The sequence below is a fragment of the Perognathus longimembris genome, chromosome 3, assembly GCF_023159225.1.
Source record: "Perognathus longimembris pacificus isolate PPM17 chromosome 3, ASM2315922v1, whole genome shotgun sequence".
Taxonomy (NCBI): Eukaryota; Metazoa; Chordata; class Mammalia; order Rodentia; family Heteromyidae; genus Perognathus; species Perognathus longimembris.
The window spans coordinates 75,606,522-75,620,374 of record NC_063163.1 but is presented as its reverse complement, the minus strand read 5'-3'; the positions used below and the strand labels follow the sequence as shown (position 1 = coordinate 75,620,374).

At 60.7% G+C, this 13,853-nt stretch overlaps 2 protein-coding genes across 6 annotated transcripts in view; one reads left to right on the top strand and one right to left on the bottom strand.

Moving 5' to 3' along the window:
* The window catches only part of Slc27a1 (solute carrier family 27 member 1), a 31,246-nt gene extending 21,554 nt beyond the window's left edge, over positions 1-9,692 (bottom strand). The window contains exons 1-7 of one of the 5 annotated variants that reach the window (XM_048342542.1): positions 9,540-9,692; positions 7,842-8,009; positions 2,696-3,090; positions 2,450-2,611; positions 2,303-2,372; positions 1,959-2,050; positions 1,612-1,721 (exon numbers count right to left, since the gene is read on the bottom strand). In XM_048342542.1, coding sequence (XP_048198499.1) covers positions 1,612-1,721; positions 1,959-2,050; positions 2,303-2,372; positions 2,450-2,611; positions 2,696-3,090; positions 7,842-8,008 — 996 coding nt within the window. In that variant the 5' untranslated portion in view covers position 8,009; positions 9,540-9,692. Of the gene's footprint in view, positions 1-1,611; positions 1,722-1,958; positions 2,051-2,302; positions 2,373-2,449; positions 2,612-2,695; positions 3,091-7,841; positions 8,010-8,882; positions 9,089-9,193; positions 9,396-9,539 lie in introns of those variants that run through there. The other 4 variants (XM_048342541.1, XM_048342544.1, XR_007210421.1 and 1 more) reach the window with 4 other exon arrangements.
* A 1,266-nt stretch (positions 9,693-10,958) lies between these two features.
* Positions 10,959-13,853, top strand: Nxnl1 (nucleoredoxin like 1). Its single transcript, XM_048342546.1, has 2 exons — positions 10,959-11,717; positions 13,510-13,853. The coding sequence occupies exons 1-2, from the start codon at positions 11,392-11,394 to the stop codon at positions 13,802-13,804; spliced, it is 621 nt and encodes a 206-aa protein (XP_048198503.1). The 5' UTR covers positions 10,959-11,391; the 3' UTR covers positions 13,805-13,853.

Genomic DNA, 13,853 nt, shown 5'->3' with positions numbered 1-13,853 from the left:
GGGAGAGGCAGCCTTGGGCACCGTGGAGGGAAGGGGGCAGGGAGAAGTCAAGGGAAGTGTGAGTGGGCTGCATCCCCTGTTCAGGGAGCCAATCCAGTGCCCCAAGGTCATGCCTCAGGACCCCTTAATCCAGAGTGGGTCTGTCCAGGTGGAAGATGAAGCTGACCTTGGTGTGACCACTGTGCAGGTATGTAGCAGCACTGAGCTCCAGGTCCCCACAGAACCCTGCTTGGTGGCACCCTGCTGGGGCGTCTACCTCACTTTCCACCCTACAAGGCTTCTTGGGGTCACTTCTCAGGTGACCTCAAGTTCTGGTCCTGGGACATGCTTCTCAGTGACTGTATCCCCACTTTACAGACGGAGAAACCGAGAGTTGCACGGACACAGATCAAGGCTACAGAGAGACCTAGTGACAGATCTGACCCTGGGGTGGGCAGAAGGCTGGTCCTGCTTGGGTCTAACCAGCCAAGAATAGAGGCTTCAGGTGTCTCCCTCAAGGTGAGGTCTGAAGCTACCCATGCTGTCTGCCCTCCCCACTGCCTCCTCTCCTGAGTGCTGCACCTGTGTCCACCTGCTTTCCCTGGGCATACCTGTTGGGTTCTATACTAGCTCAGATGTCTCTGTCACCACGAGGTACCCCAAGTGCCTGGCAGAGGCCCCAACAGCTGTGGGAATCTGGTGGCTATAGGGAATGCTAAGCCCAGGCCAGTTACATAGCAGAGGTGAGAGATGAAGGGACGTGGACCAGAGAGGGACACAGCGCCCATGGCCACATGCCACCACGGAGGGGCACAGACTTTTCCGTGGCTGTTTTCACCAGGAAGGTCCTCATATTTGGGAGGTGCACTGGAACCGCCAGCAGGAAGGTGGCTGTCTGTCTGGGGGCTGTTCCTCATTGTGCAGGCGAAGTGGGCAGGTGGAGGGTAGGCTCTGGAGTTTGGTGGCCACTGCCCATGCAGAGGGGACGCCATACGTATATCTTATGTTTTTCTGATTGCTTCTTTGTTGTAGGGCCGGGGATGAAATCCATATATGCCAGGCAAGCTCTCTGTCCCTGAGCTACAGCCTCAGCCCTAAGCTTTTGTTAAAAAGTGAAAATTTGCCAGGCACCAGTGGCTCACACCTATAATCTGGCTACTTATGTAGCTTAGCTCTTAGGAGCGTGGTACAAAGCCAACCCAAGCAGGAAAGTCCATGACTTAATTAAGTCCATCTCTTCATTAACCACCAGAAAAACCAAGAAGTTGTGCTGTGGCTCAAGTACTAGCCTTGAGCATAAAAGCCCAGGCCCATAGTTCAAGCCCCATGGCACAGCACATCCCCGTCCCCAAAAAGACTTTTCATTTCAAGCCAGTCTGCAATTTCAAAAGTTATTCAAAGCAGCAAGCAGGCAACCTTAGGGGAGGAGCCAGCAGCCCCCACCAGAGAGTGCCCCCCCCCTGAGCATCCTCTTTCCCATCTGCTAAATGGGTATGTGGCCTAAGGCCCTGCCCAAGCAGCTCCAGAGCCCACGGGTTTATGCATAGAGGCTTTAGGCCCCACTGGACAGCCATCCCCAAGACCCAGGGTTAGTGGAGGGGGCGGGGCCAACACAGAGGGGCGGGGCCTGACCGTGCAGTTGTACTTGACACAGTCGTCCCAGAAGCGGCTGGCAGAGAATTTCTTGCGCAGGACCACAGTCAGCCCGTAAATGATGCACTGCCCCACGCCCATGATGTTCCCTGTGGAGGGGGCTGAGTGAGGTCTGCCCCCCTCCCCCGCCGAGGGGGCTGGGTGAGGGGTCCCCCACGGAGGGGCTGGGTGAGGTCCTTCCCCCGGGGAGGGGGCTGGGTGAGGGGGTCACCCCCGCGGAGAGGCCTGGGTAAGGGGTCCTCCCCCCGCGGGAGGGGGTGGGTGAGGGGGTCACCCCTCCCCCCCGCCCGCAGAGAGCCTGGGTGAGGGTGCTTGCGCCCTGGTACCTGCGGAGTGGTACAGCGGCAGGCAATCGTAGAGCACGTCAGCCTCTCGCATGCTGTAGGAGTGGTACCCGAAGGCTGCAATGCGGTAGTACCTGGGGATGGGAAGGAGGGCAGGATCTGGGCCCTGAGGGGGGGGCCAGCTTTGAGGGGCTGGGGACGGGGGCAGGCAATAAAGAAGTCACTGGATAGAGCCAGTTGTCTGGAGGGGAAAGGGAGCAGGGAAGTTGGTGACACAGGACCCCAGAGCCAGCAGGACAGGGAGCCCAGGTGGGGACACTGCACAGCATCCTGAGGTGCTGGAGGAGGAGCAGCGGGGACCCTTGGGCCCCAGGCTGTGGCCTCACCTGCTGTGCACCACGATGGCAGCCTTGGGCAGCCCCGTGGTCCCCGAAGTGTAGATGTAGAAGAGCCGATCTGCAGGAGATGGGGGCATGGAGATGGCCCTGCGCACAGGGGGCACAGGGCCAGGGAGGGGCCTGACCTGGACTCACCATCCATGCCCTTGCTGGGAGGCGGTGCCGGCGGGGTGGTGGCCGCCTCCTTCAACAGTGGGTCCAGGAGCTGGGTGTCTGGCAAGATGCTCTCAGGCCCCAAGTCCCCGGAGCAAAACTTGAGGAGGCTCTTCCCGAGCTGCCTGCTCACATCTGCCACGGCTACAGACATGGAGGTCACGGCTATGCTGGGGGCACCCCCTCCTGCCCAGGGCATCCCCCAGCCCCCCTGGCTGATAATCTCACCCGCAGCCATCTCCCCGCCGTAGATGAGGGCCTTTGCCCCCGAGGTGCCCAGGCAGAAGGCCAGGGGCTCTCGCCGCAGGTTCACATTTAGCAACGCTGCCACTATGCCTGCTTTGGCCAGGCCCAGCCACAGCCCCACAAATTCTGGCCGCCCCTCCAGGAAGATGGCCACCACATCACCGGGCATGAATCCCAGCTGGTGGAAGACATTGGCCACGGCATCTGAGTAGGCATCCAACTGTGCGAAAGTCCAGCACACGCCACTGCCCGCGTCCACCAGGGCCAGGCGCTCGGGCTGTCGCTGTACCACAGTCCGGAAGATGTGTGGGATGGTGTGGCCTGCACGCCGGTGCTGCCGGAGCTCCAGGCGCACACGGATCAGAACGGAGAGGCCACTGTTGGATGGGGGACAGTGTCACTGGTGGGTGTCTCCTCATCGCCACATCCCCATTGTGACCTCAGGGGAGCTGGGGCCCCATGAGACGGTATGCACCCTTTGGTTGCTGAGAAGGGGCTTGGGCAAGGACCCTTTACCAGCCCACCAGAACAGGAAGGTCCCCTCCGCCAGCCTGGACATCCTGGCCGTTACCCAGCTGGCGTGGTGGCCCTGGAGGAACCCACAGGGGCTCCCGCACACTGCCTGAGCCTCAGCCTGTCCTGCTGCCTCCTCACACAGGCCCTGGAGTCCGAGTCATGTGACTGCACCAGGCAGCCACGGTGCCAGCTCCCAGCAGGGCAGGGTGCTCTCCTTCCTCAGGAGGGGCCCAGCAGAGAGGCGCTGAACCAAGACCACTACACAGGTCAGCAAGGTCAGGGGCTTCAACTGGTGCCTGCTCCCCTGTTCCTCCCTGCCAGTGGGTAGGATGCAGAGGTGTAGCTGTGCCTCCCGCAGAGGAAGGGCCGGGTCCCAAAGTCTGGGGGAGGCCAAGGCCACCACGCAGGCCAGACTGGCAGTCCAGGGAGAAGTGGCCTTGTTTCTCCAGGAGCTCCTGACTCCATTAGCGCGCCTGCCTAGCATACAGAAGGCCTTGACCTGGATTCACTGCACTGCAACACAAAGCCCTGAAAGAGCTGGAGTTCCCACAACCCCCAAGAGAGAATTCCTTCTCTGGGTTCTCCTGGTTCCCAGCCTGGCTGCCATGGCCCCTGGTTCCCACAATCAGCTTGTGCTGGGCAAAGCCTAGGGCATGTGGGGACCACCCTGCTGGCCCACTGCTGTACCCCCTCAGCCCATCCTGACCGACCTGACCCTGTACCCCCTCATCCTCCCTCGTCCTGCCTGTCCTTGATCCCCTGCAGCCACCACCTATGGCATTTACTAGGGCCCAGAAATGTGGGGTCCATGTGTGCTGCTCAGGGACCCCGCAGTGACTTTCACCTCCTCCCCATCCCTCTGTCTTCCCATCCTCCCTCCATGCCCACTGTGCCAGGCCCTGTTCTGAGGACAGAGCTGTGGGCAAGGCCACACATTCCACCCTTGGGCTCAGTCCTCTGGGAACTTTCCAGGCTAGGCAGGGCTGGGCAGGCATGGGGGCAGCATAGTTATTGAGGGGGAGGAAGCTTTGTTGGCCTGGAGACTAGCAGGCAGTACTGCACAGGGCCTGAGGAAGGCGAGCAGCTGGGGGTGACGTGGAGGGCATGGCCTGTGCAAAGGCCCCTGAGGTGGGAACAGGAGGTAGGTTTGGTAGAGTAGAGGCTGAGGTGACAGGGCACCCAGTGAGAGCCAGACAGAGGAGCAGAGGGCTGCGGAGACAGATACTGTGGGCAGGCAGCGGATGTCAGAACTGAGCAGCAGATTTGAAAAATAAAAGTTCAGAGTTCTTTTAGTGGGTGGTGGTATTGGTTTTTCTGTGGTGTTGGGATGAACCAGAGTCCTGTGCAGACAAGGCTAGCCCTCATCACAGGCCTGTGCAAGTCAGGCTAACCCTCACCACAGGGCCTGTGCAGGCTGTCTCCCAGCTCAGGTGGCTGCTCCTGGGCCCCCTCCACACTGCCCCCACCTGGGCCACTCGGGACCCTCCAACACCATGTGCAACAGACTCTTTGGTGCAGTGGACAGGAGCCTACTACAGCGGGGTGGGGGGCGCTGGAGAGAGGGAAGCAGAGGTGACAAAGGCCCTGCCCCCCAGTGTACACTGAGCCTGCCACAAGCAACCCCAGAGGGGCATGTCTAAGAGCCACATCAGGCCTGAGGCCTGCAGCCACCTTGGCAAAGGTGGGCCACACAGGCGAATGGAGTGGGGTCTCTGTCAAGGTAAGTGAAAGGGGTACTCAATGTGAGCACCTCACAGGGGGTGCTGCAGAGGGGTCCATGGTAGATGGGGGCATGGGACAATGAGGCGCAGAGCAGAGGGTCACCGCTAGGCCTCGAGGCTCTGCCACGACCTGCCAAACAGGAGCCACAGCCATGAGGCAGTGAGCACCGGCCACCAGCCTGACCCTGGCCTCAGGGCTTCTGTGAGGCTGCCTGTGGCCAGGCCCGGGGGGGGGGGGGGTTGGCAGCCACTTGGTACCCTTGCCAGGCCCCCCCCTTCTCTACAGGAGGTGAGGCACAGCTGCCTGCCCAGAGGGTGCTCAGGGGTGGGACCCCAGCCCATCTCTACCTGCTTCTCTCTCAAGGATGCCCACATTACAAGCATCACAGCTTTGTCCTGGCAGAGGCCCCAGTTCCCGCCTCCGCCGGAGCACAAAGAGCCCAGTGTCTGGCTGGGCCTTCCCAGGACTCCCCTCAGCCTGTGTCCCAGGAAGAAGTAAGAAAGGATCAATGTGACCAGACTTCACACAGAAAAGGTGGGGAGCGGGGGACCGGCAGAGGCTCTCAGACCCTCAGCACCCAGCGTTCAAACCCAGCCTATCCAGGCATGTGGTCCCAGCAGGAAGAGGAGGGTCATGAGTTCTTGGTCAGCCTGACTGTAGCAGAAGACTGACTCTGTTTCAAAATAAAGAAGTAAGTGAAATTAAATAAGTGCAGCAGGGTACAGTGAAGAGTGCCAATCTGCCTTCCTCCTCTGCTGGGATCCACTCCCACTTCTGTGCCCCCTTCCCATGGCTAGAAGAGCCAGGCCCCTGTGTGGGCAGGGCTGTACAGGCTGCCACAGAGCAGTCACAGCAGGGACATGGATCCTCCCTGTTGGGTTGGCCTGGCTGCGAGATGAGGCCGAGGGTCTCTGTGAGGGTGCTACTCGGATGCAGGCTGCCACATCTCTGGAGGAGCACTCACAGGGTCCTTCCAAACCCTGAAACCCTGGCAGCAGCTTCCCTGAGTGGAAGGCAGGCACCTCCTTCATTGTCCTCTATTCACGGAGGCCAGTTACCCCTCCAGGGAGGGTCACAGGGACCCAGAGGGACAGGGAGAGGGATCATGGCCATCTTCAAGGCTGTCTCTGCAGGCAGTGTGTCATGCCTGGGGTGGACCAAGCCCCCTCAGGGACTCGGGGCACTGCATACACATCCCCAGAGCCCCCAGGAGGGGCAGACGGCCTGTGTGGCCTCGGACATGAGAAGTGCTCAATGGAATCTGCTCCTGTTGGAGGCCAAGCTAGGGCCAGGGCCCCATCTCACTGCGAGGCGGGCGTGGGGGGGTTAGAGGAAGAGGACTAAGAATTAGCAGGCAAGAGGCCAGAGCATGACTGTCCCACATGGCAATGTGGCAAAAGTGGCTCACAGTCATAGGACAAGCTGTGGGCCATAGGCCTGTCTCTGCAACTGGCCACCAGAATGTCCTTGAGGCAATGACAATGATGAGGGTTATTCCCTACTCATCTTTAAAAGATGACAAAGAGCACCCAAGCCACAGACCGTTGGAGTGTGTTTAAGTCACACCTGTGCACTGTGCAGTCAAGCACCTGGCCAGGCACAGTAGTGAGCTCCTAAGTGCCAGCTGACCTGCCAAATAGCAAAGGGTGTGGGAGGAAGGAGTTCCATGAGGAGGTGACATTGTAGCCTTGGCACATACAAAGTGAAGAGCCCTCCCAGCAGAGCTAACCACATGTGCCATGGCCCGGGGGTTTGGAACAAAGGGACAGCACAGTTAGCAACCCATAGCAGGCAACTGTGGCTGGAAGAGGGGCAAGGGATAGGGACAGAGGTTGGGGACATGGCCACACACTTTGTGGACCACACTCAGAAATAGGGCTGAGGTTTTAATGGCTGCAGGAGCCTGGGAAGGGTGTTGAGAATATTCAGGATGTGTTCCCTGAAGGAGTGGCACACAGTTTCACCAAGCAAACAGGCCACAGGGAGCAGGGGTCTGTGAACACATCCAGGCAGTGGGGGCAGGACGTGAGGCTTGGAGTGCCCAGCTGGGGACTGAGTCTCTTGCAGAGGAGAAGATCAGGGAAATTTCAGGAAGTGCAGGGGCAGGGACCATGTATGGAGAAGAAAGGTAAGTCTTAGTTCAGAAGCAGCAGCTTTCCAGCTCTCCCCAGTTCTACAACATCCTGCTCCTCTGTGTGCCTCAGTTTCTCCACTGCCGTGCACAAAGCCTGTGTGGTGGCCTGGCACCCATCAGGTACCTGCTTTTGTCCACATAGTGCTGGGATTTAGTCCCAAGGGATGCCCGGCCAGGACCTCACCAGAAGAGTCTCTATCAGCTCAACACCAGATCCCCCCAGAGACCTCAGTCTCCAAAGACCCCCAAACAAGCCCTGGGATATACAACGACCTCCACAGACACTGAGCAACCCCAAGCTCTCACAGTGCCCATAGGGGTCCTGAAGAGTGTGCAGACACCCTGAAAGTCCTTTACAGGCTATGCAGGCAGCCCCTCATCTCCCACCTCTTGGTGAACCCCAGGAGTCTGAACAGCTGTCAGGACACAGCTCCCCCTTTGGGAAGGAGGGGCTTCCAGGGCCTCCAGAAGTCTGTACGGCATTACAACCCCAGACACCCCCAGAACCTCTTGACTCCAAACAGGGCCTAGCTCCCTTCGACTTCCACCAGCTGCTCAGAAACCCGCAGGCTACCACCACATTCCCACTCACGTCCCTGCACTTCTCCTCAAGGCCCCCGGCCCAACCTTGCACCCAAGCCCCTCCTTACCACTCCCCAGGCCTTCTGGGAGGCCCAAGCCGGTCTCCCAAGGGGCTACGCCCACCGGAGGGCGCGCAGGCCCGCCCGCACCCTGACAGTTCCAGGCCCCACTCACAAGAGGTCCCGCCGCGCAGTCTTGCAGACGATGCGCAGGAAGCGCCAGCCGCCGCTGCCCACGTACACGCCGAACGCCGCCGCCGCGCTCCAGGTCCACGGCAGCCCCAGCAGCCACAGCAACGCCAGCGAGGCCAAGGAGACCGTGCCCGCACCCGGAGCCCGCATCCTGAGGAGGCGGAGAGCGCGGAGGCTGCGGCCGTCCAGGCTCCGCCCCCAGGGAGAGCCCCGCCCCTCCCGGGGTTCCCGACCGCTGGTCACACCCCCAGGAAGAGCCCCGCCCACTGGCCTCCGCCCCCTTCCAGTCCCCGCCTGCGACAGGGTGAGCCCCGCCCTTGATTCGCCCTTTCCCTATCCCTCCCTGGTTTCATCCCACTGGCCCCGCCCCTTGGTGAGCCCGCCCCGGCTCCGCCCCTCTCCGGACATAAACAGAAACGAGTTTAGTGTCAGCCAGGCCCCGCCCCCAGTCTTGGGACGGCTCTCCACCGGGAGAGAGGAGCCTTCTGCCCCTCAGCTGCTGCCGCTGTCTCCCTGCCAATCATAGCAGGACCAGCCCCAGGCATCCCAGCCTACGTCAGGCCTCGCTCAATCCGTAGCCTCGAGGCTAGCGTCTAGATCCAAAGCAGAAGTTCCACCCCCACAGTTTAGCCCTGGAAGCCTGGGGTGCTCTTCCCAGTCCTGGTCTTTCCAGTCCTGGTTCCCGGCTCAGGCCCCATGATATGATCTGCTTGGTGTCAGTGCTGCCCAACCTCAGGCCCTGGGTTTTTCTCTAGGGGCCGTCTCAATCCTCTTTCTGGCCGTTTACTGGGAGTCAGTGCCCAGGTTAGACTTCTGGGCCCGTCCCTGAGAGCAAACTCACGCCAAGAGCCGCCGTGCCCCAGGAGCCCGAACCCCTGACTGAGGCCTCGGGGCCCAGGTTCCAATCTACCCACACACCAGCCGCGCCCTCAGACCTACGCTCCCAACTCCGCCCCGGGAAGGGGCGGTTTTTCGGCCCATCTAGCACCGAGCTCCGCCCAACGACCCCAGCCCCCCGTCCGACCTGCCAAATTCCTAGCCCCTCTTCCGCGGAGCCCAGGCTGGCCCCCTTCGGGAGGCCATGACCATAGAGAGGGCTCCGGGACCAGAGAGCCGACAACCAACGAGACGCGGGGGGGCTAGAACGGCCTGCTCTGGATCGCCGATGTTTCCTAGGCAATCACGCCTGGCCCTGCCCCGCCGCTTGGTGTGAAGCGCGTGTCCCGAGGGGCGGGGGCGCGGGACCCGGCCCACACCAGGGGGCCCCGCCAGAGCCGGGTCGCGCCCGGCTGGTCCTAAACGCGAGCCCTCCAGCTTCTTCAATCTTCAGCCCACATTCCGGGACTCGCGCCCCAACCCCGCCTCCGTCTCGCGGGTCCAAGACTCAGCAAGTCCGAAACCCGCGTCTCAGAGTCAGGGCCTGGGGAGAGCGAGCGCACCGCGCCAGCCCTCGTGATCCTCAGAGCCGACCTTGGGGGCCGTCCACACCCGGGCCCTCAGTGCTTCTCCGAGGACCGGGACCCGCTCCGCGGCCGGCCCGGACACCATACCCCCCCCCCCCCGCCCGCTACCCGGTTGACCCTCGGCCTCCCCGCCCGGGCCCCCACCGACCAGGGGCCCGGCAAATCCCCAGCCGACCCCTCCCCGCCCGCTCCCCGGCCGCCCCCGGGCCACGGCAGACCCCCGGCCTTGCAGCTCCCTCGCGGGCTCCAACTCCGGCCGGGACTGCGAAGGGCGGGCGGGGACATCGAGTGCAATCGGGCGGGTGGCGGGTGGGGCCCTAGGGGGCTTCGCTGACCACGGACTCGGTCCCTGCGGGCCGCACCCAGCAGCTGCACCCGGCGCGGGTGCCTCCTTCCCGCCCCCCTCCCGCCCTACCCCTCCTCCCTGGGCTTGTTTTGTGCCCGGCTTGGCCGGTGCTCTCCTTGGGAAGTGGCCAGCGCTGCCCTGGGATGAGACGGGCGCCTGCCGCCCCTACCCCGCTCCCGGCTGTGCCCTCCCGGGCGAGGGGCTGGTGGGCGAGGAAGCACATCCAGAGCTCGGTCCATGACCAGACGCGGCCCCCTGCCACCTTCTCGGGCCACTGATTCCTCTAGAGTGGCGACAGCAGGCCTGGGTGTGCCGGCTCCTTGCCTCCATCTGTGGGTCCTCTGTTCCTCTTCCCTCCCTTTGCCTTTGCCCCAATTCCCTGTTCTCTCATCACATCCCAGCCTCCCCTCTTCCTCTTCTTTCCTTTTCCCCTCCCCCCAAAGTGAGCCACCCTGCCCTTGACCCCCCTCCCCACTTCATTAGGGTGTGTGTGGGGGGAACTCTAGCTGTTCCCACACCAGGGCAATGTCTTATCTTTCCTCATCCTCACGGACCCAGGGCACCCCAGACCCCAGAGCAGCGCCACCACCCACATTTATCTTCTGGAAGACAAGGATTCCCAGCCCCAGGCTGGGCACAGCACTGAAGCCCAAGCTTGAAGTTCCGTGGGCACGCACCCCTATAAGGCAAATGGAGGTGACAGTGTCAAAGGTCCAAGAAAGGAGGGCTACCATGGACTGCTCCTGCACCCAGCCCAGGAAGACCAGGAACTGAGAGCAGCTGGGGGCCTTCACTGCTACGCCTGTCACCACTGACTGTCACCCCCACTGGGGAGCAGTCTAGTAAAGACACCCATGGCGCTAGTCATGCCACCAGTACCCAGGCCAGTGGCCTTTCTTTTCCGGGATCCACAAGCAGCCAATGGGACCTCTCCATGCTGAGCACTCTCAAAGCCTTAAGGCCCCAGTTGCCATCCCCTGTCCTGCCTTCAAAACAAAGAAAAGGAAGGGGACTGGGCCAGTTGGCTCACACCTCTGACCCCTCCTGCTCAGGAGAGAGAGAACTGGGCCAGCCCCAGGCAAGAAAGTCATCCTGACCCCATCTCAGCCAATGAGCCCGGATCAGCCTGTCATCTCAGCTAACCAGTAGACAGAGATTGGGAGGGTTGCCATTTTCAGGCCTCCCAGGCAAAGTTAGCAAGATCCCATCTCAGTCACGGAGTCCCACGTGATTGTATGTGCCTGTCATCCCTTCTACCTGGGACACACCTGAATGATCACAGGTCACCTTGGGGAAAAGTCTCCAGACCACACCTGAAAAAAAATTTTTTTCAAAAAGGGACAGGCAGTGTGGCTCAGGTGGTAGAGCACCCTAGTGAGCCAGAGGCCCTGAGTCCAAACCCCAGTGCTACTGAGCACGTCCCCGAGGGGCACTTTCTTTCTCAGGATGCCTTGGCGCTAGGCAAGCGTGCATCCTAAGCCCCAGTGGTCTTCATGCCCAGGTTGCCATAGGTGAATAGATGGCCCTGCATCCTGTGTGTTAACTTTAAGTTTCTGAGGCAGGGTGGGTGGAGCCTGCCAGGAGGAGTAGCTGGGCACAGGAGACCTGCAGATCTGGGCAGATCCCCTCACATCCTCTCCGCAGGGCCTCAGCCCCAGGCAGAGGTTGGGCTGTGGGCGGATTAGCTCCCCTAAGCCTCCAGGCCTCCTGTCGCGCCGGCTACCATGGTGTCCCTGTTCTCTGGGCACGTTCTAGTGCGCAACAACAGTGACCAGGATGCACTGGACACCGAAGCCGAGCTGTGCCGCCGGCTGGAGAACCGGCTGCTGTTGCTCTTCTTCGGCGCGGCCGAGTGCCCTCGGTGCCAGGCCTTCGCCCTAGTGCTGCGGGACTTCTTTGTGAGGCTCACGGATGAGTTCTATGTGCTCCGCGCGGCCCAGCTGGCCCTGGTGTACGTGTCCCAGGACACCACGGAAGAGCAGCAGGACCAGTTCCTCAAGGATATGCCAGACAAGTGGCTCTTCCTGCCCTTTGAGGACAGCCTGCGGAGGTGAGGTCAGAGGGCCTCAGCTTCCTGAGGGGGAGGGAGCATGGCTTTAAAGAGCTCCCCCAGGGGATGTAAGCCCTCCAACAGCTTTAGACTAGACAGGGGAGAGAAACCAGTCAGGAAGCTGCAGAAGAGGTGAGGCAGAGCCCCCCTTACCTCAATACCTGGGAGTCACAGGGGAGAAGTACACTGGAACTGAGAGCAGGCCATTGGTTAAAAAGTTTTGCAAGGCAAAGTCCAGTATAGGTTGTTTACTTATTTATTTGTTTTTTGTTATGGGCCAGTCCTGGGTCTATGAACTCTGGGTACTGTCCCAGAGCTTTCTCACTCAAGGCTAGCACTCTGCCATTTGAGCCACAGTTCCACTTTTGACTGTTTGGTGGCTAATTGGAGACAAGAGTCTCAGAGTTTCCTGCCTAGGCTATCTTCAAACCATGATCCTCAGATCTTTACCTCCTAAGTAGTTAGGATTACAGGTGTGAGCCATTGATGCCTGGCACTTTATTCTTTCTTAACTCCAACTAGTGGGGAAGCATTCATTCATTCATTCATTTATTTGCCTGTCCTGGAGATTGAACTCAGGCCTGAGCACTGTCCCTGGCTTCCTTTTTTTTGTTTGTTTGTTTTTTGCCAGTCCTGGGCCTTGGACTCAGCGCCTGACCACTGTCCCTGGCTTCTTTTTGCTCAAGGCTAGCACTCTGCCACTTGAGCCACAACGCCACCTCTGGCCATTTTCTGTATATGTGGTGCTGGGGAATCGAACCCAGGGCTTCAAGTATATGAGGCAAGCACTCTTGCCACTAGGCCATATCCCCAGCCCCCTGGCTTCCTTTTTGCTCAAGGCCAGGACTCTACCACATGAGCCACAGTGCCATTTCCAGCTTTTTTTTATGTTTATGTTGTGCTGAGGAATCGAACCCAGGGCTTCATGCATGCTAGGCAAGTCCTCTATCACAAAGCCATATTCCCAGCCCTGGGAAAGCAATTTTTTTTTTAAGAGCCCACATGGAGCACTTGCCTAGCAGATGCAAGGCCCAGAGTCCATCCTACACCTAAAGAAATGGATGTCAGATGTCAAGGAAGTCTACATAAACCCAGGAAATCCGTAACTTTTTGTTGTTTGCTGGGTCAACACAGGTGTGTGGCTTGTGTTGAAACACTCAAAGACGACATGAGGTAGTGACGTCCAGGCCTTAGACTTGGTCACCTGGTGCCATGGGGGCATGTGCCCTCACCCACGGCCTGTGCAGCCCAGGTCCCTCAGGGGACCTAGTACATGGGACCCCTCACTCCTAGCCACCCCCCGTGGTCCTCAGATCTCATTCAGGCCAGATGCCTGTCCCCAGCTGCATCTTCTCATGTGGTGTTTGTGGTACCCCACCCCCAGGGAGAGTCACCCCACACCTTTCCCGACAGTGATAAGCAGACATAAGTAGAGGATGTCAGGGCATTGAAAAGCCCAAGGGAGATACAGCTGCTTAGCACAGGAAAAAGCTCGATTGAGAGCTGAAGTCTGAGTGAAGTGGGGTCTTAGCAGATGTAAGAGAAAACCATGGTGGGTGGAGGGCACTAAGGTGCAAAGGCCCCAAGAGGTGGGGAGGGGAGGACCAGGTGAGGGAAGATCTCAGGTGGGGAGGACCCAGGTGGGGAGGGGAGCGCCAGGTGAGGAAGATCTCAGGTGGGGAGGACCAGGTGGGGAGGACCAGGTGGGGAGGCCCTAGCGCCCCAGCGTGTTCCCGGCCGGCGGAGGAGCGGGGCGCAGGCTCAGATCATGCACCATCCACGTCCCCCGCAGGGAGCTCGGGCGCCAGTTCTCCGTGCAGCGCCTGCCGGCGGTGGTAGTGCTGAAGCCAGGCGGGGACGTGCTCACTCAGGACGCGGCTGACGAGATCCAGCGCCTGGGCCCCGCCTGCTTCGCCAACTGGCAGGAGGCGGCCGAGGTGCTGGACCGCAGCTTCCTGATGCCTGAGGACCTGGAGGACCCTGTGCCGCGGAGCCTCACCGAACCGCTGCGCCGCCGCAAGTACCGCGTGGATCGGGAGGCGCGGGACCGGCGTGGGGAGGAGGACGGGACCGGGGCGCTGTTCTGACCCCGCCCCGAGCCGGGCCTGGATATGGGCGGTGCCTGAATGGCTCGGG